The sequence below is a fragment of the Agelaius phoeniceus genome, chromosome 3 (assembly GCF_051311805.1).
Source record: "Agelaius phoeniceus isolate bAgePho1 chromosome 3, bAgePho1.hap1, whole genome shotgun sequence".
NCBI lineage: Eukaryota > Metazoa > Chordata > Aves > Passeriformes > Icteridae > Agelaius > Agelaius phoeniceus.
In genome coordinates, this window is record NC_135267.1 from 89,292,135 (window position 1) to 89,317,331 (window position 25,197).

The 25,197-nt window shown below is 41.3% G+C and overlaps 1 protein-coding gene and 1 long non-coding RNA gene across 5 annotated transcripts in view; one reads left to right on the plus strand and one right to left on the minus strand.

Annotated features, from left to right (window-relative positions):
• The window catches only part of EPAS1 (endothelial PAS domain protein 1), a 77,487-nt gene that overhangs the window by 25,593 nt on the left and 26,697 nt on the right, over positions 1-25,197 (minus strand). For all 3 annotated transcript variants that reach the window (XM_054630720.2, XM_054630722.2, XM_054630721.2), the window contains exon 2: positions 9,756-9,946. In XM_054630720.2, the coding sequence (XP_054486695.1) occupies positions 9,756-9,946 (191 nt within the window). The remainder of the gene's footprint in view (positions 1-9,755; positions 9,947-25,197) is intronic.
• Positions 928-23,182, plus strand: LOC143693598 (uncharacterized). 2 transcript variants are annotated; one of them, XR_013181456.1, is made up of 3 exons: positions 928-1,031; positions 13,454-13,637; positions 22,782-23,182. It is a non-coding gene; the product is annotated as an uncharacterized LOC143693598 (long non-coding RNA). The 2 variants fall into 2 exon arrangements; XR_013181457.1 differs by lacking the exon at positions 22,782-23,182 and adding an exon at positions 18,108-18,558.

Here is a 25,197-nt window from a genome sequence, read left to right on the forward strand (position 1 = left end):
TGCCATTTTCCCTTCTATTCTTTTAAGCATGTCTGAGCTCCATGAATAAGAAGCTGTCAGGGAATGACATGCAGACAGCTAGTATTGAAAAATTTCTGTGTAGGAACTGGCCCATTAATTTCCTGATATGTTTCATGTGAAACTTCTGGAATTATGCTTTACAAAGCCACTTACAGATATTGTATCTGGTCTGTATACCTCAGACATGCTGTGGTAAGCTTATCTTTACAATTTTGTCAGTTAGCCTGCACATTTGTGATCAGTCATTGCAAATGTCATTGTAAGGCTCTGATTTTGAAGGGAAAAAGCAAGGAAAAGAAGAAAAAAACCCCACCTTATTGTCTTAGAATAAAGAATAAGCAGAATAAGCAACTCCAAGATATAGGGCCATGGATAAGTTCCCTCTAGATCAAAGGTGCCCTAGAGTCCATGGCAGCGAGGATGATGAGAGAAGAGCTGAAGCGATTCTGCTCTCTGTGCTCCTTCTTCGTGGCACAAGAGTGCTCCAGGCTGGGCCCACCATCAATTTTGCCATCCAGAGGCTCCAACCATAATTGCATCAGCCTTACTTGCAAGAACAGTGGGACACAAATTCCTTGGAGTAGTTGCTCTCCTTTGATGATTTAATGTTGCAGCTTCATCTTACAGTTTGTTCTGTAGTACATATACTGTTAGCACTTGAGAAAAGTCATTAATTTTTGTTCTTTTCCTCCATGAAACAGCACATTGATCATATTCCTTCATGTTTCTTGTTGAAATACTCATTTTGCAAGAAGTCTAAAAGCAGGACTAGGGCATTGCTTTGTAAAACATTACATGGTTTGGGTTTGTTGCTTTTTTTGAATAGGGAAGAGGCTGAGCCAAACTAATGCAGTTTTTACTTTGAAGCACTAATGAGTGATGATTAAAGGATAAGTTTGATCTGTGCAGCTCCTGGAACTGCAGCTGGTAGTGCCTGAGGATGGACTGCAAGCGAACCAAGAGGGATGAGCAGTTGCAACGCAGAGCCCAGCAAACACTGTTTGGAACAGGTAAGTGGTGACAAAAACAATGCTGGCTGCTGCTGCTGTTGCATCCTCCTGTTCCTCAATATCCCTCCCTGGCTGTGGCAGTACCAGTTGTCAGTTTTTTGGGTCTGAATGCACTTGAGACAGTAGCTCATGTTTGGACTCAAGTGTTAATTATTTCTTATCAGTGAAACAGTCTCACTATTGTGAGTTCAGCAGCTTTTGATTAGAAGGCACAAAATGGCTAACAACCTCTTGTTACAAGGTCTTTTAAGACTAAACTATCCAATTAAGAACTGACATCTAGATTATTTCCCTTTTAACCCAATAACTGATCCCAAAGAGCCTGCAATGTGGACTTTTCCACCCAATTACAAAATTACACCCAAACCCATGAAGAAGGAAGAAGAAGCACGAGGAAGAAACCCAGGATAGACACCCTGTGCCCTCCATCTTCCTTCCATCCACAACGTACTAAAAATCCCAAAACCTAAATTTCCCACCTAATTGATACATCTACACTACTCTCTATAATCTATTTCACATTTCTGTGGATTCCAGTCTATTCTGGAGTTTAGGAAACTTTCTCCATGAATGAGGGTCAAAGTCAGTGCTCCCCTGGGGGTCAGGGCACCCCAGAGCAGACAGAGAAATACTCCTGGTGCCCTGGGTTTCCACACCTGGCAGCAGCCCATCACACAGTGTGCACACAAGGGAAGAAAGGGACTCAGCCCAGAGTTATGGAGAGCACTTGGTTTATCACCCTTTGCCTCTCAACAAGACTGGCAGCAGGGAAGAGAGGACGCTCTCTGGGGATGGCCAGCACAGGCTGGGGATTTTCATTTCACGTCCTTGCACTGCAATTCAGGCTACACATGCAGGGGCCAGTTCCTCCTCAGTACAAAGCAAATGACTTCAGGAAATTGCATCAGGACTAGCATTTAAAATACAGAAAATATACAATAATATATTTGAATAGTACGCACTTTGACCAAAATGACATTTAGGAAAGGAAAAAGAAAAAAAAAAAAAGAGGTAAGTGACCATCTGCTCCCAAGCTTGTTTCTGCTGCGTAAAGAATGTCAAGGGTCTTTTTTTACTTTTCCGGAAGCAAACAAATGGTTTATTCAGCAGGGATCATGGCTATAGCCCAAGACAATCAGCCAAGTGTGGGTTCAGAGAAAAAATGACTTTTCAGCTCTAACCCCAGACCCTCCTTTCCATTTTTTTTTCCCAGCTCATTAAGTTTGCATTAACAAAACATGACCATTCAAAGGCAGGAAGGCTATTCAAAGCATTTGTATTCTTAAATGCCTCCAACAGTGAAAGACAAACACTTTACTTGTATTATCAGATGATTAAGTTTGCTTTTCCCTGTATATAAATTATATTACTTATACAAACACACACAGAGGACATGGATCACTCACATCAGGGCTGCAGGTTCAAACCCTTAAGGTCCAAGCTGAGCACAGCACTTAAAGATATAGTCAGCTTTAAAGCATGTAGTCACGGGGGTTTGTGGGATCAGAGTACACTGTTTTTATTAAAATTATCTTTGTCCAGCTGGAGGCATCTGTGATGTGGACAGAGAGGAGGGAGAGAAGATTGTGCTGCTGTGCACCCCATCTAACCTAACCCAAAAGCACGGCCAAGGTGTTTTGCAGACACGCTCCAGCCTCCCTGGTAACTCAATAAACCCCACTGCACCCTCTCCTTTCTCCTCAGCAGTCTGGTTGCAGCAGGAAAGGGGAGCTGGCAGATATGTGTTTCTTGTAGTACTTAATAGGGTGTGCTCACGTTTCAAAGGTGAGGAACCTGCAAGTGCTATCAGGCACAGAAAGGTGGGGACCAAGTACCTCCAGAGCCACTCTGCTGCTGTTGCCCACCTATCCCTTGCCTATCCTCACAGCAGCCTACCCAGTGCAGCTCCAGCACTGGGGAACACCCCAAAGGTGCTCATGTCTCCGACTGTTTCCAGGTCCTTTGCAAACACTGCCCCAGAAGGTGTCATCTGTTCTCATCCGCTGAAGCAGATCAGCTACCTGAGGATCCCAAGTCTGCAGCAAAGAAATATGCTGGGCTGCACTGTGGTCCCCTGGTATGCCCTGTATCAGGTAACTTGGTATAATTATAGTAATATAAATAATAAATAGGAGTCCCTCCTATGGCTGCAGCGTTAGCATTAGAGCACATTCCCTTTTGCTGTGGAAAACACTAACTACTAATACACAGAGGATACACACACTTTAGGAGAGTGATACATCAGAAGCAGTTGTCTTTGCCATTAGCAAAAATCTGGTTTGCTTCAGAAAGAATCTGTTTTGCAGATGCAAAACAAATAATGGCATGGCTACTGCAAGCTCCTCCCTGAAATCCCTACTGTTTTTCACTTTGCTTTAAATTGTCTTCATTAATTTACCTTGGTGCTGAACTGGAGCATTAGTGTAAGAAAATTCAGCTTCAGATGGAAAATATTTGAGAAAGCTGGGACCAAAGGGAAGTGGGAAGTTAGCATGAGGAGGTGAGAGCAGAAAATGAGAGCAGAACTTCAGCCTTGGGTTTCCAGTAGGTCTGAGGTGACTTTATCCAGAGAGCAGCACCTCATGTGGACTTGCCAGGTTTTTGCAGGTCTTTGGGAAGGGTAACAGTGAGACTCAGTTTATAATGATTTTTAGGGGGTGGGGGGGTTTTTTTGTTTGATTGTGGTTTTTTTTTTTTGTTAGCATTGCATTTCAAAATAGCTGCAAGCTAAATTTTGAAATAAGGATGTGTTTCTGTTTTTTTCCCTACAACATTTTCTACCTCCCCTCAACTATGGGGAGTACCTCAGTTCAGACACCATGACATAGCAGGGAGACTGGGCTGCAAATATTTCAGTTTAAATTAACAGCACATTCAGCAGAAGTGCTGTAATAGTGCTGTTCATATTATAGCTACTTGATGGAGCCCAGCCAAGGTTGTGTTCATGTAACTCTGGAAAGCCTATACAGGAGGAGAATCCCTGTCTAGGGGAGACTGGGAGATGTTGAAACATGTCAAAAAGCCTCATAAAACTGCTGCTGTGGCCTTCCTGGGATGACTGTCAGAGCTACAGGGGAACCAGGAACAGAGCAATGGTGTCCCATGTCCCAACATTTGATGGGTCATCCACTGCTCACTTTGCCCCAAGGCAGTACTTCTTGAATTTTGATACAGTATTTTTCAGTCCATGTCTCAGTCTATATTAAATTTTTGGTAAGTATTTATTTTGACAAATTTTCTAACTGCCAAATAGAATTTATTCATTGACAAGAAACTTTGAACTGTAATGGCAAATGCTTATTGCAGTGTTTATGATAACCTTTTATGCTAAAAATAACTTTTGTAAACAAGCTTTGATTAATTCTCACTGTCAGGATGTGCACTGTTCCCAAGTTTAAGAACACTTTTTCCGTAGATGCTTGCTCATTTCCTTCAGTCCAACCTCTTGGAACAGGCCTGAAGGCTCAAAAATCAGGCTTCTCCTTAAAAAAAATAACTGTGCAGGTATAAACAACCTCCTAGCAAACAGCCTATAATTCCTCTCAACACCTTTGATCTGACTCAAAGGGGTCTTTCTGGTCAGTTCAGAGGTAGACAATGATAAAATGTGTTTCTACTGGAGGTCACATCATCACCTGCACAGAATTTTCCTGGCTTTGTCTCATCCTGGTTCCTGTAAGTACCAGTAAGTGGCTCACACATGGTGCATAACTGATACCAGGCTGCAGCTCCCACTCCACAGGAGGGTTGCAAAACCTGCCTGACACCAGCAGGCAAAAGTTAGGGAAGATCTAACAGCAGCTTCATCCTGCATCAGAGAGAGCAGCTTTGAGACTGACTTGTCTCTTCCTGGTTTCTTGTTTTCCATCAAAGAAAGAGATTTTCCCCCCCTTTTTTTTCTGTCTTGACAGGGCAGTACATCCTGTTCAAGGGGATATTTTCAATGTGTTCAATAAAAGCTTTCAATTTAGATACATCAAGAAAAAGCTACTCTTAAACTTGAAGCTTCCTGAAGGGCTCTTATCTCCAAGTGCACAAGCAATCTTGGATAAAGAAAACACTTATGTTAGTGTTGTTTTGATTGCAGAGTTTGTATCTAGCCAGATCATTCAGATGCTGCTCCCAGGAACTTGCTTGGAGTCCTGCAGCCATCAGCGTTGAATGTTGGGAATTCAGCACCCCATCAGACCAGGCTTTGAGTCCCATGGGACCTTTGGGTGCACCTTCCCTGAAAAGGGACATCACTTCAAGCAGCTGAAGCACTCAGCACCCGACTCACTCTCATCCCTAGCAGCATGGTTGGCATAAAACTATTTTCCCAATGTAATAAAAGCCATCGAGTAGACATGCTATTTTTAAAGCACTGTTTTATGCCACAATGGTCTGACATTAGATGCAGCTTGTCCAGACATTCAAAAACAATGCCCACATCAGTTCTCCCTACAGTCTGTCCTCTCTCTTAAAAGCCTAGAGAAAAGCTATTTTTTCCCCTTCTGCTCCCTGCTGGCTTTCCGGCTCTGTTGTCTCCCTCCCTTGAAACCTTCACACTGGCTTCCTTGTGGCCTCCCTTCTCCCAAACAACTTCCTGTCTGTATCCCTGTTCCCTCCCCATTTCTGCTGCTGTCTGCCTGGACAAGAACAACTCCCAGCCAGTTTCCTTTGCTGGATTTCTGCAGAGAAAAGACACCCGGGTGACCACACAATTGGGATGGGATTAAGGCAAGCCAATAAAATTGCGTTTGCCTGATTAGCCTGATTAAAAAGTCTGTCGTCCTGGCACAGAGAAACTCACTGTACTAAAGAGTTTTGGTTCCTGTAACACCTTTAGCATTGGCATGGTTCAAGTAAACACTTAAAATTATTGGCAGTGTGCATACAGTCTTCCTAAAATGGACTCTCCTCCTCATATTCAGACAAAAAGAGAATATCTGAGGCAGCCTTAGCAACTATCACAATGTTAGCTGTTAACTAAGGCAGCCATTCTTTAGCAAAAGCCATTTTTTCTCTCTTGCCATCTGTTAGCTGCCCAAAAAGCATTAGCCTACTTTTCTAGCTATACTAGAAAATAATATGGGAAAAGTACTGCTAACAGTTTTTCTGACCACACTGAAGAACATAAGATCCCAAATCCAAAAGCTCCACTACTGATAAGCATCAGAATGCCTATTTTCAGCAGCAACTTTATGGGATCAAAACCTTTACTTGAAATGAACAAAGATCAGTTGTAAATTTATCCCAAACATTTAAATGTGCTGATGGTAAAAATGTATTATGCCAGCAGAATTAGGAGACATCTTGAAAAATATTTAAGATGATAATAATTAAATATTTCTACTAAGCATTCCAATTATACCATGTACTGTTCTGTGCACAACATGGAAACAGTATTATAAAGCCATTGTTTCAGTTTGCTTCCTGTGATACTAATCTCAATCAGGCCGTCAGACGAACAGCCTGCATTTCTAAATGTTAAAGGCTTCCTCTCCAACATTCCCACACAGAATTGCCTACTGTGAAAATCAAAGGGAAATGTGTTACTAAGTAAAGCAGCAACTTTTATAAAGCCAAACCTGGTATTTTTACCCTTTTGAACTCTGAGATATACAACCAGCTATTTCCTATTATGATAGGATACAAGGGCCCTACAAGGCCTGCAGGAGACGTGCACTCTGCAATCCAGGAGTCGGGATTTTTCAAGGCACGTAGCGGGAGAGCTCTCAATGAGGGCTCAGATTCAGGGACTCTGCCATTTACCTGCTGAAAGAATGTGGGCATAGATTTCCCTAGGTCTTGGCTTCCCAACAGATAAATGATCATTATGCAGACACAGCTAATAAACCAGCCTGAGTTACACAAGTGAAAAGCCCTATTCCGACTCAGGGAATAATAGGAAAGGGCATGAGACACTCAATGCCAGCAGAGTGAGACTGGCAAGTTGCCTATGGCCATCTCCAAAATCCCACCTGGAGCATCAGCTTGCAGAAGGATGAGGGTACAATCCTGGGAAAGGCCTTGTTCTCTCTGCTTCAGGCAAAATTGCCTTAAAACAGAGAGATGTGTTTGAGAATTGTGCCCACAAACAGTAACACAAAATGAAATAGGGTGTGCTAGTAGGTTTTGATGGACTAAATTAGAAACAAGAAAAATGGTAATCAAGCAGTAGTTTTATCTCTATCCCATTTTGAAGATTTTTTTCAAGCTGCAGCAAATGTTGTTTCAATGTCCAAATGACTGACAGAACAAATACACTCATTTAACTCCAGTTTACAGTAGGTGTCCAGCCCAAATAATCCAAGCCATTTCAATAAAGACAACACAAAGCAAAGAGGGGCTTGCAGGCTGGGGTGGACATTTGCTTCCATGCACTTCCACCTCCCCATTTCCCAGTTCATCCATCAAGAGATGACGCAGTGTTCCTCATGCTCCCTGTCAGTCAAATCAGACTTCTCAAATGCAACAGTATGTTTATGGTCAAATTCCAGGCTGTTAAACACGCACCTGAAACTTTTGCTGCAGCTTTGCTTGGGGCTCAGAAAGGGTCCAAAGCAGAAGCAAGAACAGAATGAGCACAAACATCACCCAAGCCCATTTTCCATCTTGCTTCACACTCGTCAAAACAGGATAGGCAGCAAACCTCTTGATCTGTGAGCCTCCAGATCAAAAACCTACCACTCTGAATTAAACTGGATGGCCTTCTGACATTATTCAGAGGTCTACAAAGATAGGAAATTTAATTTATATGTTAGCTATACTCAGAATAGGAGATGAGCAGCAGACAAGGTTTTCTGACTCGAGTTCTTTAATTATAATGTATTTTCATTATTAGAAAAGAATACCCAAAATTTCCAGAAAATCCTTTTAAAGTTCCTTAAGTTCAACTCCTCAGAATAGAAGCATCTAAGATTTTGAAACCCTTATCTACACCTCTGGTGCCTAAAGATGCAGCCATGGACAAATCTGCATTTGACTAACAACACAAATTTTAATGAGAGGATTTACTCCAAGTTAATATTTGGACTGAGGAACTCCATCAGATTTAAAGCTAAGCAAATAGCGAAATAAACAAATATAGAGAAAGTATGACATATTAAAGCACAGCCTGTGACTACTGTAACATTTTATTTTCAGATTCTTTTCTGCTGCTGGGTACTGGTGGAACTTCAAGAAAATGTAAATTTTCTACATGAATCACATTATTTTTCAAACACTGTCACAGAAATATGTCTCAGAAATATAATATCTTTGTGTGTATGTATGAATATTATACACATATACTGAATTGTCATCACTATCAAATAATGAGTCTAAGCCTTAATGCTATAGAATCATCAAAATAAATGTATTCGTGAGTAGATTTTCTTTTTCTTACTGAGAAATGTAAATTCATTTGAAAAGTTCACTTTAATCTTAGCAGTTTAGCAAATGTATTCTTCCGATGATGACTGCATCTGACTATTTCATGTCAATTTTTACAGGAATGCACATTACTTAATATTATTGGTTACACCCTCTCAGAAGTTTACTTTTCCTATGGTGTGTCAGTCTTCAGTTCCTGCCATATAAATATTTGAAAAGCTGAGGCTGTGTTTTTATGAGAAAGTTACTAACAAATTGGCTTTGTTTAAGAACATTTACCTATTTACGCAACTTCTTCAAGTATTAGTTACATGACAAAATCAGAGATGATTTCCAAACACTGTTCAGCACATATAAACTTTTCACAGGAGTACATGATGAAACCACATTCTATAAGCTAAGATAAAAATAGCTACATTTTATACAGTAGGATTCAGCAAAAGCCAAAAGTGCTAAAGAAATTACAGAGCCCAAAGGAGCAGAATGGAATTTGCCATATCTTTCAGGCTAACCAACAATAAACCAACAGCAAATTCGACCACAAAGTGGGATGCTTCCTAATAACATTTATTAAAGTAATTGCTGTTGTATGACTCAACTTTTCTGAGTAGAGGAAGTGCAATTGTGACCTTATTGGGAGTCTTGCCATTAATGAAGGAAAAGACAAAATTCTGGGGTTACCATTCACAAACAATGCAGGCATTGTTTTCTTAACGTATTCTGAAACTCATAGGTCACCGTGTACAAGTTCTGGAAACATCAGTTGTTTTCATTGATCTTACAGGCTACTCAAGCCACATATTTCTATCAAAGTGTTTATTCAAGTATAGGGGGCAAATAAGAATGTTCCTAATTTTATCAGTTTTCACAGGGTATAAGAATTTTGCTTGTTCACGTTTCCTACTAGTCCAACATGAGCAAAACTGATTGTGCAGAATCCACTCACATCAAGTATTTAGCAGTTGTTTTAGCTATCTTAGTATAGCTTGTTTTAAGCAACCTACCTACTACTCTTTGCCAGTGGATAGCACAATTACTCCTTTCAAACACAGTATTGGACCTTCAGAGCATCCCAGCTGCTCTTTGAATGTGCCGGCACAAACATGCTTGTCATGCCAAAATGAAAATTATTTGTTTCAGCATGGAAGCTTAAGGCATATGTTTGAATTCTGATTAAACTCTTAAAAACTCAAAATCTCATAACTGAGATTAAGAAACCACATTCAAGAGTTCTCAGGGGTTTTATTTAGAGAGGCAAAAAACCTGCACTAACTGTAATTTTGGTAACTCTGTAGTCAGAGAAGAGCATGCACAATCTTACCAAGATTATGCAGCCTGGACACCTAAGTTCTTTTAGCCAGATCTTACCTGAAGACAAAAGCTTATGAGTCCGTAGGAAACTGATTGCCAGGCGCATTATGGATGCCTTGTCCAGGTGGGAACTGATGTTGTGGGGCAGGGGCAGCTCATGTGCCAGCTCATAGAAAACCTCGGTCTCTTTGCTTCTTCTGCATCTTGCTGCATCTCTTGACTTCTCCTTCCTCCGTTCGGAACTGCTCCTGATAGGGAAAGAAGAGAAAGGGAAGAGCATTTATTGAAATGCAATTCACAACTTGTGAGGCATTTACAAGAGTGTATCTTCTCAGCAATGAATCCATTCTGTCAAGTGTTTGAAATCAACTGGCCAAGATTTAATACCTATTTGTGCCCTTTTGAATGGGAATTAGGAGAGGACTGCCACAGCTGGAAAGGGCTCAGACTGTACATGAGTCAGCCTTTGAATGCCCTGAATCCCCACACAGTACAACAGAATTGAGATCTGCTTTAGGCAAGAGATTCAAAATGAAATAGTAAAGTACTACTTTTGCATTCAGGAAATAGTAAAGTACTACTTTTGCATTCAGGAAACATTAAAAATAATTTTTTTGTTTGTTCAATATAAATTTACTTACTTTGGGACAGGGTGGAAATCCATTTTTAAAGCTAGAATAATTACAGTGAATATGGCTGTGACATAGATACAACAATGTTGTGGAGTTTTTCAATAGCTGCACTCCACATTAAAATAAAAGTAGTAGTAGAGTATCAAATTGTGTTAGTCTATAGAATTGTCTCAGCTCTTAATCCAAAACTTGTCCAGAAAGCCATCTTTCTTGGACCATGAAGGGCACAAAATGGAAAATACGGTTGCTTGCAAGATAGCCCTCCTTTGGAGAAGCTGTTCTAATGAAATCACCATTTCTCCAGTGTCTATGAAAATAGATTCCTACTTGAGTAAAATACCATAACCATTAGAGCTCCATGTAAAAAACAGGGGCAGGAAATAAAGGGGAAGACATTTTATGAAGCAAGTATGCAAACTTAAGCCACTAAGGGACATAAAGCTAAATTGAACATGTGAGAAGCACAAGGAATAAATTTATAATGGTTCTGGGTTAGGGCATTTTAAGAGCGAGCTCTAATGACTCTAAGGTTCTTTAATGAAGTACAATTTCATTATATTTCAGAACATGAAGCATCTGAATCCATTTAAAACCATGAGCTATTTCAACCCCACATAGCTCTGCTGATACTACAGGTTCCTACATGACTTGAGGTTTTTGCAGTTGAGGATCACAGTCATACCAACACAAAATACATTTCTTTTCAAGCTGACTCTTGCAACACTTCACCAGTGCCACTTGACTGAGCACAGAACAGGGTGATAAGCAGAACAGTTCCACTGCTTTTTGCTGTTTTGGCTGCACATTCATTTCTAGAATCACCAGCAGCACCTCTCTCCACTAGCGAGGCTCCCAAAAACAAAGCAGCTTATAACTTGTTTTTTCCAACATCAATATAAAATAATGAACCTGTAAACTAAAAATAGACCAACCAAAAAAACCCCACCCTATCAAAACCAGGAGTTCAAATAAATATATTCTGTTACATGAAGATTATGAGGAAAACAAGTATTAATCTCAGTACTTAATTCTAGAAACTGTTTCAATCACGATTGGTCTCATGCTAAACTGCCTAAAATAGAAAAGGAGTATTAATCCATAGCAGAGTATTCTAAAGAAGATTACTGCTTCTTGAAGACCTAGAAAGTCTCCAAAAGCTTCCAGCACTGAAACCACAGGAAGCTTCATAAATTAGTAAGAAGGAAAACCAGCCAGGACGTGCATTAAATGCCAAGAGTAAAGTCACAATAAGGTGTTTGCTGGACTCAAGGAGGCTGGGCACTCAACATCGTCATTTAAAGCAGGAGGGAGCTCACAACACATCAGCAAAGCCCTTGTGCTGCCAAACACACAAAGCTGGGCACATATGTGGGATCAGACAGGTGCTCACTAGGGGCTGTGCTAACAGGGCAAGGGGCTCAGATTCTTACAGTATCTTCTCAAGATCCGTGATCAGCCCTCAGCAAATTTCTTTCACAATTATTTTGCCCAAGGTGAATGTTCTGTAACATGGTCTCTGTTACAGGAGGCGTGTGCTGGAGGAGACCTACACACATTTCAGTACATAATGGCAGGATCCAACTTCAATAATTGCTTTAAGGGTATTGCTGAAGCAAACACCAACCCATCTAAGTCTGAATCTAAAGAAAATTCATAGGGTGACACTAACATAATCCTTTTCTCCTTGCCAAGTAAGAGTCATGCTACATCCATGTGGAAAAAAAAAGTCCCTTCTTACAAGTATCTGGGAAGATACAACAAAAAATGCCCCACGTTCTCCTGGGGCAGGCACTGGCTACAGGAGAGTCAGGTATAATACATAAACTAATGGTACTTTCAGAAACATGTTTTGCTCTCTAAAGAAAAATGTGCCTGCTCTGTGCCCATAGAGACGCTAGACTGGGAACAAATCTCAGTTTCTAATTATACCAAGAAAATAAAAGAGTAGAAGCAAACCAAAACAAAACAGAAGAAAAACTATGTAGTAGTATTTATGAGCATTTCCAATTGCTGCTGGAAAAATATAACTTCAACCATAAATGTTTGAGCTCTGTTCTAAATCTAGAGGCCACAATTTTCACATTACAACCAACTTGGGCAAAACAAGATCCAGTCCCTCCTCATTTAATTATGAAACTTTGGGAAACAAGGCCAAAGTCAGGTCACAATTTATACAGTAAAAACAGGTTGTATAAGAGAGGGTCTCTCATGACACCACTGCAGCCACAAAGAAAAATATTTAGTTGTCTAACCTCTGTAAATATAATTTTGAAGTGTGGCTAATGAGACAAGCTGGTTTCAATAACCATGGATTGCTCACAGTTTCTAATAATTAACACTATAAGCAGAGAAAGATTTTCTCTCTCTCTGTTACAGATGCTTTCCCTCAACACTGCTTCAGACTGTCCTGCTAAGGTCCTCTGCAGAGAGACATCTCTGTTCTATACACACCACACAAGAGCTTTCTCACATCAGAAAACGGGAGGAATCAGCCTGCCTGGCTGCTTTCAAAAGACTTTTCTGCTCATCCATTACAATTTTAAAGAAACAAATAACTTGCCTATTAAGCATTTTCCACTGTAATTTTAAATAAACAAATAACTTGCCTATTAAGCATTTTCCCCTTGTGGCACCTCAATTTTCCTCCCCATCTCCCCTCACACAGGACATCCTCAAGTAGTGTTGCTGTTGTAGCATAGGCCCACCAAGACCCAAAACACCCTCATACCACTTCCCCACGCAAGACCTCCATCTAAGCTTGCTTGCTGTGCCTCCCAGGGATGTCCATGTCAAAGATGGTCATTCTGCCTTTACTTGTCCTGCTTGCAAAAGACTCCCAAAACTGCAGTTGAGTCACAGAATTCTGAAAAAAGCAGCATTTTCATTATTTTTGTTTGCAGACCATTAATAATTCTCTCTGCAGTTAGCCCCCACATGATTAGCATTTCAGCCTGGCTGAGGCTGGACCACCCATAGCTGGAGAGCGGTAAAGTGACTGCGACCTGCATGACTGAAGGCCAGGAGGAAAGAAAGGCTGATGCTGAATCCATCCCCTTCACACATCACCCAGGCAATAGAGAAAAGGCCTGGGCTCTAGCTAATTTATGAATCATTCCCTCCTAGCACATAAACCACCCACTTGTGTGGCAGAAAAAGAGCACACGCGTACGTCACCGCTTGGAGAAAGCAACGCAAGCAGAAACCTCGCTCGCTCCGACAGAATTCCAAAGGTGCAGAGGAAAGAGCAGAGAAAGCCACCAGTAATCAAGCCACCCTACACTGGTCCAAAGCCCCAGGGTATTCCAAGGTAAGCCTCCAGAGAGTTCCTGGACCCCTGCTCCTTCAGGAGTCCCAGAATCAGGCAGGATAAGATTCCACTGAGCTGCACATGCACTCTCGCTGCAATCACAAGCATAACTGGTCCCAATAAATGAAGAAAGGAATGGAGAAGCTTAAATTTCTTTTGGAAATGGGGAAGCCAAGCTGAGGAATGGGTCTGGTGACTCCATTCAGGTCTTGGCTACATAAATGGTGGTCAGGAGACTTGAGAAGGAACAGGGAGGTGCTGCTTCCCAGCAAGGACTCTCCCAGGGCTGCTGGATGATGTGCCAGTGCTGCACTGCTTATGGGCGTGCAAGCCACTGGGAATGGAAGAGTTCCAGAGGCACAGGCAGTTCTGTGACACAGAACACAAGTACAGCACTGTATCTTCAGGACAGCTGTTTACATGATTTCCCACTCCTTCCTGGTGGATTTAGTTTGCACTCTGAAAATAGAATTTATAGGCCAATGCACGTGAGAAAAGATGACAAACAACTGGCAACTGTTTGCGCTCCCAAGGTGAAGCTTCCAAATTTTCATAAGCAGTTCTCCATGCTTCTTCCTAGAATCCAAACACCAAACTAGTCCCAAGGGTACACCCATGCCCAGGAACAGACCTCTTGAAGCCACTGAATGAAAACACCCCAGGTGATATAGAAATGCCTTGCATGGATCCCAGGAGCCAGATTCCTATCTCTTTTGCTCATTGCAGACCCTTGCAACACAGCTTCACTGAAATCAGCAGGAATGCCTGCAGACAAAGGTCTTGCACACCAGGGGTGAAGATCATAATCTGACTTTTTGAAGCCTCTCTTACTGCAGGACTGGAAACTTCAGGGACAGCAACTTATTGGCAAAACCTGAAGCCCCACATAACCCATCTGCTTTAAACAATCTTGCAAAACTACCATGTCAGCTTAGGAGTTGCCTTCCCAGTGCCCACTGCTGTGACAGCTCCAGGCTCCAGCAGCCAGGAAAACTGCTGATGGAGCCTGCCTCAGCCAGAGGCTGCACTGCTGCCACTGTCCTGCTGCAGCATATCCTCAGAAGGTGCCTGTGACCAGAGACAAGAAGGATCAGCCCCACAAACAATGGGGCACACAGATCATCCCCTGCCTGGGAGCTTCAGCACACAGTGTCACTTACTGATCCAAAGTTTGGTTAGGTGTCTACACAGTCCTCCTCAGCCCAGGAGACAGAGACTGAGCTGAGGTTTCAGTCCTGTTTCCATTGTGTATACAATGAGTTTCCACTGCGTTTCCACTGCAAATACACTGAGTGTATTTGCTCTCTGCAGTTTAAATCCCAGCAGTACTTCATCTCCACCAGTAACACCTGCCCACCACCTCCACCCACCCATCTGCCTGGTCCTTCCCACAGGCTGTTCCAACCCCCCCAAGCCCTCGGTACCCACGCAGCTGAGGAGGGTGCCAGGCAGTCAGCATCAGGGGTCCTCCCTTCTCTTAAGGACATTGGTGGCCTTGGTGGCAAAGGAAACTTGCCAGGACAGCAATCTTCTGCTCGGGGTTTCGCTGCTCTTCACGAGTCCATGTGGGTCGATACTCAGGTTGTACACACACACACTTGTTTAAGATTCAGCAGTGCAGCAACTGCACTGAATTACACTCCCACTGTGCAGGCTCCAGATGACAGAAGCTTTCAGACAAACTGAAATGCACACCTTGCAGAAAAATATCTCTCAAGTAAGCCAGTAGCCTTCACTCGTACCTACGTTCTGTGTGACACATCCGGACAGCACTTTGAATTGTGCAGTTCAGACAGACCCGCTTGAGGTTACTTCATGATTTTGGTGACCCTTGGACTTTGCTTCAAACTGCCATGTATGCAAGCTAGTAAAACAACAAGCATATTACTTTATATCCAATGGCTGGTTATTAAATGTTTCTAGCTTCAGCACTTTAAAGGTCAAGAATCCACAGTTAATTGTCACATGTAATTTCTCTAGCAAATGCTCATTTTGAATGGTTTAGAGTTAAAGCATCAAATGCTAACTTGCAGAACAAGAAAAATACATTCTGCACATGCAAAGATAAGAAAATACTTTACAGTACAGATAAATGAAAAATCAGATGCTTAGCATAAAAAATTCAAACTAAAACCTGTAAAAACTCAATAAAAGTATTTTAACAGGCAGTACTACTTTAGATAACAAAAAATATTTATTTCAAACTAGCAAATACATTTTTTACTGAGTTAATATTTTGCATTACTTTTGATTGGCAAATCCCTAACTGATTTGAACCAGAATAATAAAAAAGGAGTTTAGCTGACTGTGAGGCACTCCATAGCTATCTCAGAACCAGGCCACTTGACTGCCCCAGAAATGTGCTTGCAGACACCAAGCAGCCAGCAGTCATGCTTACTTAGCCTTAAAATTCCTTTAAAAAGTATTTGTAACCATTCTACCTGACAAGCAGTTTATTCTGGAGGGCATGCTGTGCTTTTGAAAGCTCCCTCAGTTAAAGTAATAAAAATGACCCTCAGTAAATAAAAAGTGCTAGAAGCAGCAATTTACTCACTCCCCACGAACTCAGGCTGAACTATGAAAACTGTGAAGGAAACCCATACACAGTGCCATGCAGATCCCTCCTTATACCTCTTTCCAGTAAAAATCACTACTTCCAAGGCCTGACAAGATACCAGATGCCCAGGTTCAGCACACCAGAAGAGCAAAAGGAAAGGAAAGGATACAGAGCTATTTTCAGGTAGATGAAAAAAACCCAAAACCAGTTGGAAATATGTGGAGTGCTCATGGAGGGCAAGTGCTAAAGCAGCATTGCTGCCCACTGGGATACAGTACCAAGTACACAGACAAAATAAACTCAAAGGATGCCAAAAGGGGAATTTGTTAATAAAGGAAGTGAAAGTTCAAAGGTAACAAGAAAGGCTACTAACAGAAAGGGCTATTACAAAAAAAAAGAAATGAAGTATCTTCCACCCTTCCTTTAAAACTGCCCTAACTTACAGTAACTCACCATGAGTTCCTTGGCTTGTGTGAGGAATTTCTTGTGTTTCTGTACATACTCATTAAATAACAAATCCCTGCTAGTTCAGCAAAGCTTGGCGCCCACGGCCATAGCAATAGATGTAATTCCTTCACCAGAGTTTAAAACCAAAGGTGAGATGATAGGAAAATGAGAAATCTGAGTGTCTCAGGCACAGAGGAGGGAAGAGTCTGCATTAAGAGTGAGGAACTCATTTCCATTCTCATTAGGATGTTTGGCACTATAATAGAGAATTTGGCTACTACAATTACAGTATCAAGAGATGAGGCCTAAATGAATACCAAAGTTTTGGTGCCTTTGAACATATTTATGATTCACTAAGTCCATATCACTCCAAGACCCTCACAGCTGACAGTAACACAGCGAGGAATAGGTTTTCTTTACAGGGGATAAATTTATTTGTACCTCAAAAGCACACATAAGATTATAACTTCTCTAGTGTCTGAAGTTCTGATTGTACCTTTAGTAATAATAATTAAAATGTATTGGGTTTGTGTTTTATTTATTTTCATTAACATTCTTGGCACTGATTTGTGAAAAAAAAAAAAAAGAAAAAAAATGTGGTACTAAGAGAAAAAGCATTATACCTATACAGTTTTAAAATGTTTATAGCACTGACATCTTTTTTATACCACTAACTGCATTAAATGCAGCCACTAAAAGAAAAACACTTTGCAAGTGCAGTTTAAGGTATCACTGTAAATACTTAAGTAATCACAGCAACTGTGTAGCACTTTGGAAGTTCAATGTTGCAAACCTTGTTGCTGCAACCTCACTGAGCCTGCAGGAGCACTGACATTTTTAAAAGCGTTTAGGTTCAAATATGTCAACAGAGTCTGATAAATTTAATCATAGTAAGCAAAACAATGTCTAAGGATTTATGTTCTTCCTTTTTTTCTCTGGTTTTATGAGTACCTTGACCAGAAAGATAAGTATTAGGATTTCGGCAGCCATTAATCTCTTCCTGGATTATTTTACGATGCTGAGAGTGCCAGCCTGTCCTGCAGCACAGGCCTGGTACCTCAGAGGATGTGCCAAATGCTTTGTGGTCAGGGCAAGGCACAGCTCCATGTAACCACCTGAGGCCCGCAGCATGCAGAGAGAATGCCAGGCTGCTGATCAGCTATTAGAGCAGATAGTGGCATTGCCTTTTTGCCCATATTCGGGCTAGATGACTTCACTCTGGCTTAGCTTTCAGGAAGTGCAGTATCCTGCTCCAAGTCCCTGCATGCTCAGAAAGCACCAGTGCTGCTCATAGAAATAGCTCTGGGTCACCTTTGTAAAGCTGCTGCAGCCCACATTTAAAACAGATCAGCGAAACACATCCGCCATCTTCTCAAAAATATTAGAGACATTTGGAGAGAAACAAGGAGGAAAGTCAAATCTCAGTGGGCCAGCCATTCGTCTCAGCTCAGGTCTTCTCTCCCCAGACTGGTTTTGCACTGCTCTGCTCCATCAAGATTCCTTCCCTGTGGCAATCAACTCTGACACCAGCCAAGACAAGGCAAGCTTCAGAGATAACCTGCAGACTAAAGAAGGCCCAGCACCAACCACTCTAAACAACACAACAGAAATGTCTGTTTCAACATTGACCAAAACTGAACTTCCTTTTAAATCAGCCAAATTTTTTCGGCGGGTGATAAATGTATCACTCTGCTTTTCTCTCCTGGAATCGCATGCAGCAGAGGGGATAAGGTAGGTTATGACAATGCACAACCCCAGATGGCTATCAATTATTTGTGTTTGAGAGATTACAGATCCTTATCTTGGGGCATTACTTGTAGTAATCAGTCAATTTTGACAGCTAATCTAGAGGTCCATACACATTGTTGCTCAAAGGCTCAGCAGGTATTGCTAAGATCTGTTTTCAGATAACCCAACTATTTACCCACTCTAAAAAACACATATGAAAGGATGTGCTTTATCTCTTCACCAGCGGGTTAAAGCTAAAGGTGAATGAAGTGCAATTTGCAGGCTGGGGGTGGGGGGTGAGGGAGGTGGGCCCCACTTAAATTCAAAACCAGCCTCATTTTTCAATGGGGCACTGACCACATCCCCAGCCCATACCAAACCACCACCGGCATGATTTAACAAGATGGCACAACTGCAGGTAAACAAGGACAATTTTTCAATTAAGCTTGATTTCAAGCCTAAGGGACAAACATTGCCATGGCATGACTTTGCTATCAATGGTATGAAGTTACGCTTCAGCCCCAAACCCTCTCAACTGTAAACAGTTCAGAGAGTCACACAGAGCATTGTTGACAAATCCCAAGTTTTATGATCTAACTCTGTCTTGTCCCTTGGGCAATACCCACCAACATTTGTGGGTGCAAACCCTGGGGCTTCAGCAGGCTTGGACCACTATCTCATGACATTTTAGCTCGCTGTGCTGGGGCATTTGCTGACAGGTTCACACAAGGAGCCTTTGTGGGTAGGAACAATGAGAGAGGCCTGCACAGCACAGGAAAATGGGTGGTGACCACCAAAGACTGAAAAAAAGCCTCTTTCAAAGGAAGGTCTTTGAAAACATTCATTACACCCCACCCAGCTATTTGCACTACAATATTTCAGTACATAAAAACAACACAGGGAAAATAAACAGCCCACCCTTCAATATGTGGTAGGTTCTCCAACCCCTGAAAAGAAATCAGCAAGCCATAACTATGGAGAAATCTTCACCAAAAAGAGCCATGTAAGAGGCCATCCAGTAAAACCTCTCCACACCACTCTTCTTACGCATCTCCAGGCTCTCTATGTAAGCTGACTCAAATAGACATCCTAATTTTTAGAGTAAAATTGAAATTTAAAAGTATATTGGCTAGTAAAGACCTGATAACAAGCATTTATAGGGATTGAAAAATTTTTTCAATTGACACAATTGAAAAAATTGCTAAACAGTCCACTACAGTGCATTTCAGCTGTGATTTTTTTCCCTACCAATTTAATCTAGAACTAACAAAATATTTCAGGTAAAACAGCAGCCAGAGAGAAAGAAGCAATAAACAATCCATAATTAAATGGGTCTCTGAAACCAGCAGACAGCTGTAAACTGGAAGCCAGTCTCACAGAGGCTTGTCTCCATCACAGTCAGGGAGGTTTCCAACAGAGCAAAGATTGAGCAGGTGAAGCCCCAGCCTTGGGAGCACAAGAATAGCTCCTTCTCCTGAGGCTTTGTGCTGCTCTCTGATGATGCTCACTACAGCACCCTTACTCATAAGTTTTGTGTAGAAATGCAGCAGAGCACAACAGAAATTCCCCCACTTTGTGTCACCTTGTTTCAAGCATGAGGTCTCTGTGATGGATGTTCTAAAGACTCCAGAGGGGGCCAACTCTCAATGAAAATGTTTTGTCTCCTTTAGAGAACATTCAAAACACTCACTAAAATTATTTTGCAGCATTGTCTGTTAATGAGTCATGCTTTGTCCTCCTGAAGTGTCAAATCTTCTAATTCTAAAGTTAAGAAAACAGCTCTTGCAATAAAATCTGTATTAAATAACGCTGACCCTTCTTTACTTTTTGGATTTTAACCATGTTAATGTGCACTTGGTAATGACGGAAGTTAATGATTTCTCCTTCTCTATCTCTTGGCCATCCATGGTAAGCCATCCAAGATGATGGATATGCAGAAAGACAGATTAAGCAGCCATTTCTTTGGCAAGCAGGGAATAATAATTCCTGAAAGTAACAATACAGATGCTCTAAATTTTGATCATTCCTTGTAACACAGCTTCCTCCGCTTCCTGCAACAATGATCAAGTGCAGATTTTGAGGGCCAGGCTACATTTTTTGCCCTCTGGGGTGTGGGTTTTGTCTGTACAAACATCCTGGGACACAGCTCATTCTCAGCCCCTGCTTTCTCTTCAGAGGGCTGTTATTTTATACAGCAGCTCTTTCATTGTCTCTCTACTCCTAACTAAGTAATCAGGATAAACTGGAGCGGTGATAACTTTGTGTGCTGTGATTTTGAGTTCTCATTAGTATTCAAAAGTCTGCCACTAGTTTAAGTCAATAAAAATCGAAATTTAGTAGCTTGAGCTGGGGTAAATTTTGTTCTTTGCTTACTACAAGGTAAAAGCATTGATACCAAAGGGTAAGACCACATCAGCTACCCGGCCAGAAAAGCAGCAGTCACTTCAGCCAAGTTAGGCAATTCCTTTAAATTTACAGCTAAAATCAGAGCCTGGAGTGATGTAACCTGGGGGCAATCAGTAACCCCAAAACACACACCTTCAGCTCCTGGCAAAGTCCTGAGGAGCCTTCTCACTGCTGACCTGCCCCTCCACACCCATGAGGGACATCGAAACTCCAGTACTTGAGGAGGAAACAGTTGCGGCCCCTCAACACTCAACTGCAGTATTTAAAATATTTTAAAAATTAAGGCTTGGTTCTGTCGGGAATTGGCCACTAGCTCCTCTGACACATCACCCTGAATTACTCACTAAACACTAACTTTCAAAGGGAACTGATATAAAGGCACTCTGTATTGTAACACAAGGTAAATAACTGGATGCAGTCTTTCATTTCTGGTGTTTCTTGTTTTATTGCTTCCCCACTCCTACTGTCTACTAATTCCTAAACCTTTATGTAGCTACAATTAAAAAATGGTTACTCTGGGAAAAGGAAAAAAATATGAACACGAGAAGCAGCAAAGCTAGGAAGAAATTATGTACATATACAAAAGTCAATTCACATGGCCACATTTTTTGTGGGTTTTACTTCAGAACTATGAATTAACGTATCAGTATTTTGGCATTATTCCTGTTGGAGCTTTTGCACTCCTTAAGTTTAAGCAAACAAGGCACATATGGATATACTGGGCCTGATTCTCATCTCCACCATGGTCCCATCACCTCAAGAGGGCAGGAGGCAGGAGTCAGCTGTAAGAAATTCTGTTTATGAAAAACATAGGTAGGAAGAACTCAATTCTTCCAGAAAAGAAAAGACTTTTTTGTTTCATATGAGGCCATTGACAATTGTAAGCTTAACAACACATCCCAACTAGGCAGGTCCTGGAGGCCTATTAGAACTGTCAGGGTGTGGTACCTCAATATTCACTGTTTTGATTCTAACTATACAGCAACCAACTTTCTGATGAGAATGTCCAAGATGCACATGCTGAAATGCATGCAGCTGGATCAGTACACACAGAAGTGGCCACAGGAGTTACACAAAACAGATGGAATCTCCCAAGTCAGGAGTGAGGGTGCTCTCAACCCAGTAACTACCAACAGTGTTTTGTAAACATACTTTGTGCCTCCTTACAGTGGTTCTTGGAAAATAAAATTTTTATTCTTCTCATCCTTTCCCTAAATTATGTAACTTAATCAACTGAACTGCATAATTTCCCAAAACCTAACCGCTTTCTCAGAAAATGGAAAAAAAAGAAGGAAAAAAATTAAGAAAAAAAAAGAAAAGAAGCTGCACTCACTGCAAAAAATCATGGTTTTGTTGTTAGAAAACACAACTGGGATGGTATAGAGGCCAAAGCTGAGGTAGGCTGAGAAACAACCACGAGGAGCAGAAGGGCAGGGGAGGGCTGAGGCAGGCGCAGAGAGAGCACCACGTAGGCATGTTGATGGAAGCTGAATCCAAAAGGGAACGGCGCTTCTTGCGCTAATGTATTCTTTTGAACTATGTGTGTCTGCCAGTGCAGTTAGCTACCTTTGTACAGAACATGTGCTGTGGCCAAGGGTAGTTGTAAAAATGCATTTACCCCTTCACAGACAGGGAAAAAAAAAGGTCCTTTAGTACAGAATACAGAACATGAATAAATATATAACTCTTTTACTGGAACAGCATTATGCTACTGTGAAATACATTTAAGACTGAGGCATATGGAAAACAAGTCATAATTAAAGAGCAAGGTATAGTAACATCTATTGGGGACAATCTAAGTTGTACAAATATGACTCGATTTAACATAGTTTTTAGTCAATGGTACATTTATAAAGCAAAAATACTTGGAGAAATACACTTCATGAACATACTACTGATTTTATTATACATTTTAAAAATTTAAAAGTCATTTTATTCATGACTGTATATAAAAATCATCTATATAAACTTTTCTCCCTTGTTCTTATTATCATTTGCTCATACAGATAATGGACTTCAATTTCTGTTGATTTTCAAGAAAACATTGGGAAAATCTTCAAGAACTGTAAGACAACAGCCATTACCAGAACAAACGCATGTGGATGAATATTTTAACCACAGTTTCTCCACTTAAGAGGAAACCAATCTCTCAGATCACTAAGAATCAAACAGGTGATTTTCATGACTGATACTAAATAAAGTTTTGTTATCTACCAATAAATGTTTACCACAGCTGAGAACAGGTTGTTTAGCTTTAACCAACAAAGCCTGGCAAAACCTTTCTAAAAACACAGTGAACAAAACCAATCCACCATGTAAGACGTGGATGTAAGAAGAAAGAGGCTTTACTTTGTTTGCTATATTTTCAATTAAACTCCAACTCCTAGTGAGGTAGGGCGTAGGTCTGTACCTCTGCAGACACAGGGATTTTGTTCATTGTGATTACAGCAGGTTTTATTAAAAACCTGAATGAAGATTTGTTTCTCTGAAGCTCCAGCTTGCTAAGAGCTCTGGGAGAAGGATGAATGACAGCATCAAACCTCATCAGCCCAGAAGTGAAGAATGCCAACAACTTGTCTAACCTGTAGATCAGAGGTGGCACGATTCACTTGAATTAATACAATTTGAATCTGAGCAGTTCTTTAAAACAACAGTCTCACCAACTTAAGCAGCTTTCAAGGATGGAGAACCAAAGCCAACCCACTGCAGCATTTAGAAACTTGCTCTACTGGTCAGTCACCTTCACTGTCAAAATATTTGTATAGATTTTCTTTTTCCTCCATTATAATTTATTTCTTACTGCCTATTTTTAAAAGCCTTAAGTTATTTTGGGCACACTGGTGTAGCAATCCAATACCACTTCATTTGTTCAGTCTCTGTTCATACTGTGAAAAACCTCGTAACCAACAGGTCTTGCATCACTCCTGTGTTCTGTTCAGAAACTAGGTACAAATTCAAACCCAACATCTAACACGAGAAAACATCAGGCCAAGCAGGAAAGAGCAAAGAATTACAGAGTCGATTTTGGCCAGAGGGGAGAGGAGAGACAGAGAAACAAGCAAGATAAGCTGTGGGGTTTCGGGAGAAAAAAACCCACACACACGCAAACACTCCCCACCCCAGTTACCAGAAAATGCAGTGTTTGCCTCTGGTAATGCTGTTTCCCCTTCTGCCTTCCCCAGGCAGCAGCTCTACACAGCAAGACACTGCTCAGGTGCTTCCAGAGTACACAGCAAGACACTGCTCAGGTGCTTCCAGAGTCACTGCTGTCACTCGGACTCGCTGTCACGCACCGTTGGCGCTCACTGGGCCAGGCACAAATATTTCTACAGACAGATTGCTCTGGACAGTAAAACCCAAAGAGTTTTACAGGCAGCAGCTGCAAAGCCTGTTTCTGTGACCTCTCCCTCCCCAGTGTTTACATGGGAAGGATGGAATGCCACAGAGCATACCCTCTGAGGTACAGTTGACTAAAACAGCTTTGCAAAGCCAATCTCAAAACATATCTTTCCCATGTTTTTGGGAGCTGCATTTATTTAAATTATCATCTTGAAGTATTAAACTCCTCACTTCGTCATTTTAGCATTAAAAACAAAACAGCAACAAAAACACTGGGAAAAACATACTTGACATGAGATGTCCCATGTCTGACCCATCTGACTCCCACTCAGAGCAGGGATCCAATACAGACACTCCTCCCCAGGCACTAACAGGGGACCCGAGGAGAGGAGGAACAGCAAAAAACACCTGAAACTCCATCCAAACAATGATACTTGTGGTACAAAGGAAGAGGACACAGGGGCACAGCAGAGCTCAGGATGAAGGACTAGCCTGGGATACTACAAAGGCAAGGTCTCCCCTCCCAAGTGTTTCTCGGAAGAATCACATCACACCTGTCCTGGGATCAATTCTTGCCTCATCACACTTACTTCAATGGAGTTATCCTGACTTGCACCAATGGGAGATTGGAACACAACTCTTCAAAGTGAGTTTTACGATTTCTTGAGTTGTTTTAATGCCAATAAACAGGAAATACTTTTCTCTCAGACTCTCCTGGGACATGTCACACTCCTTACACCAGATCAGCTACTAAGAGGCTGTGACTGTTCAGCATGGGAAGGAACATCTAGGTATCCACATCAGTTACTTGGCTACCAAGAAAGAGGGATAAAAATTTAAAAGAGAAAGTAGGTAGAAACAACAGTTTTGGAAAAAGTTTAAACAAAACAAGGGCTCTGCAAGGAAAAAAAAAAGTAATTTTTCCTATAAATCTATTATAGAAAACATTGGGAGTTTCACATAATTCCAGAGGCCATGAGAGAATGAATCTGTAACTGGTCTGTGATATAGAATTTCCAATGCCTCAATACAAATCTATTTCAGTAGAGAAAAAGAAATAAAATATTGAGGAGCATTTGAAAT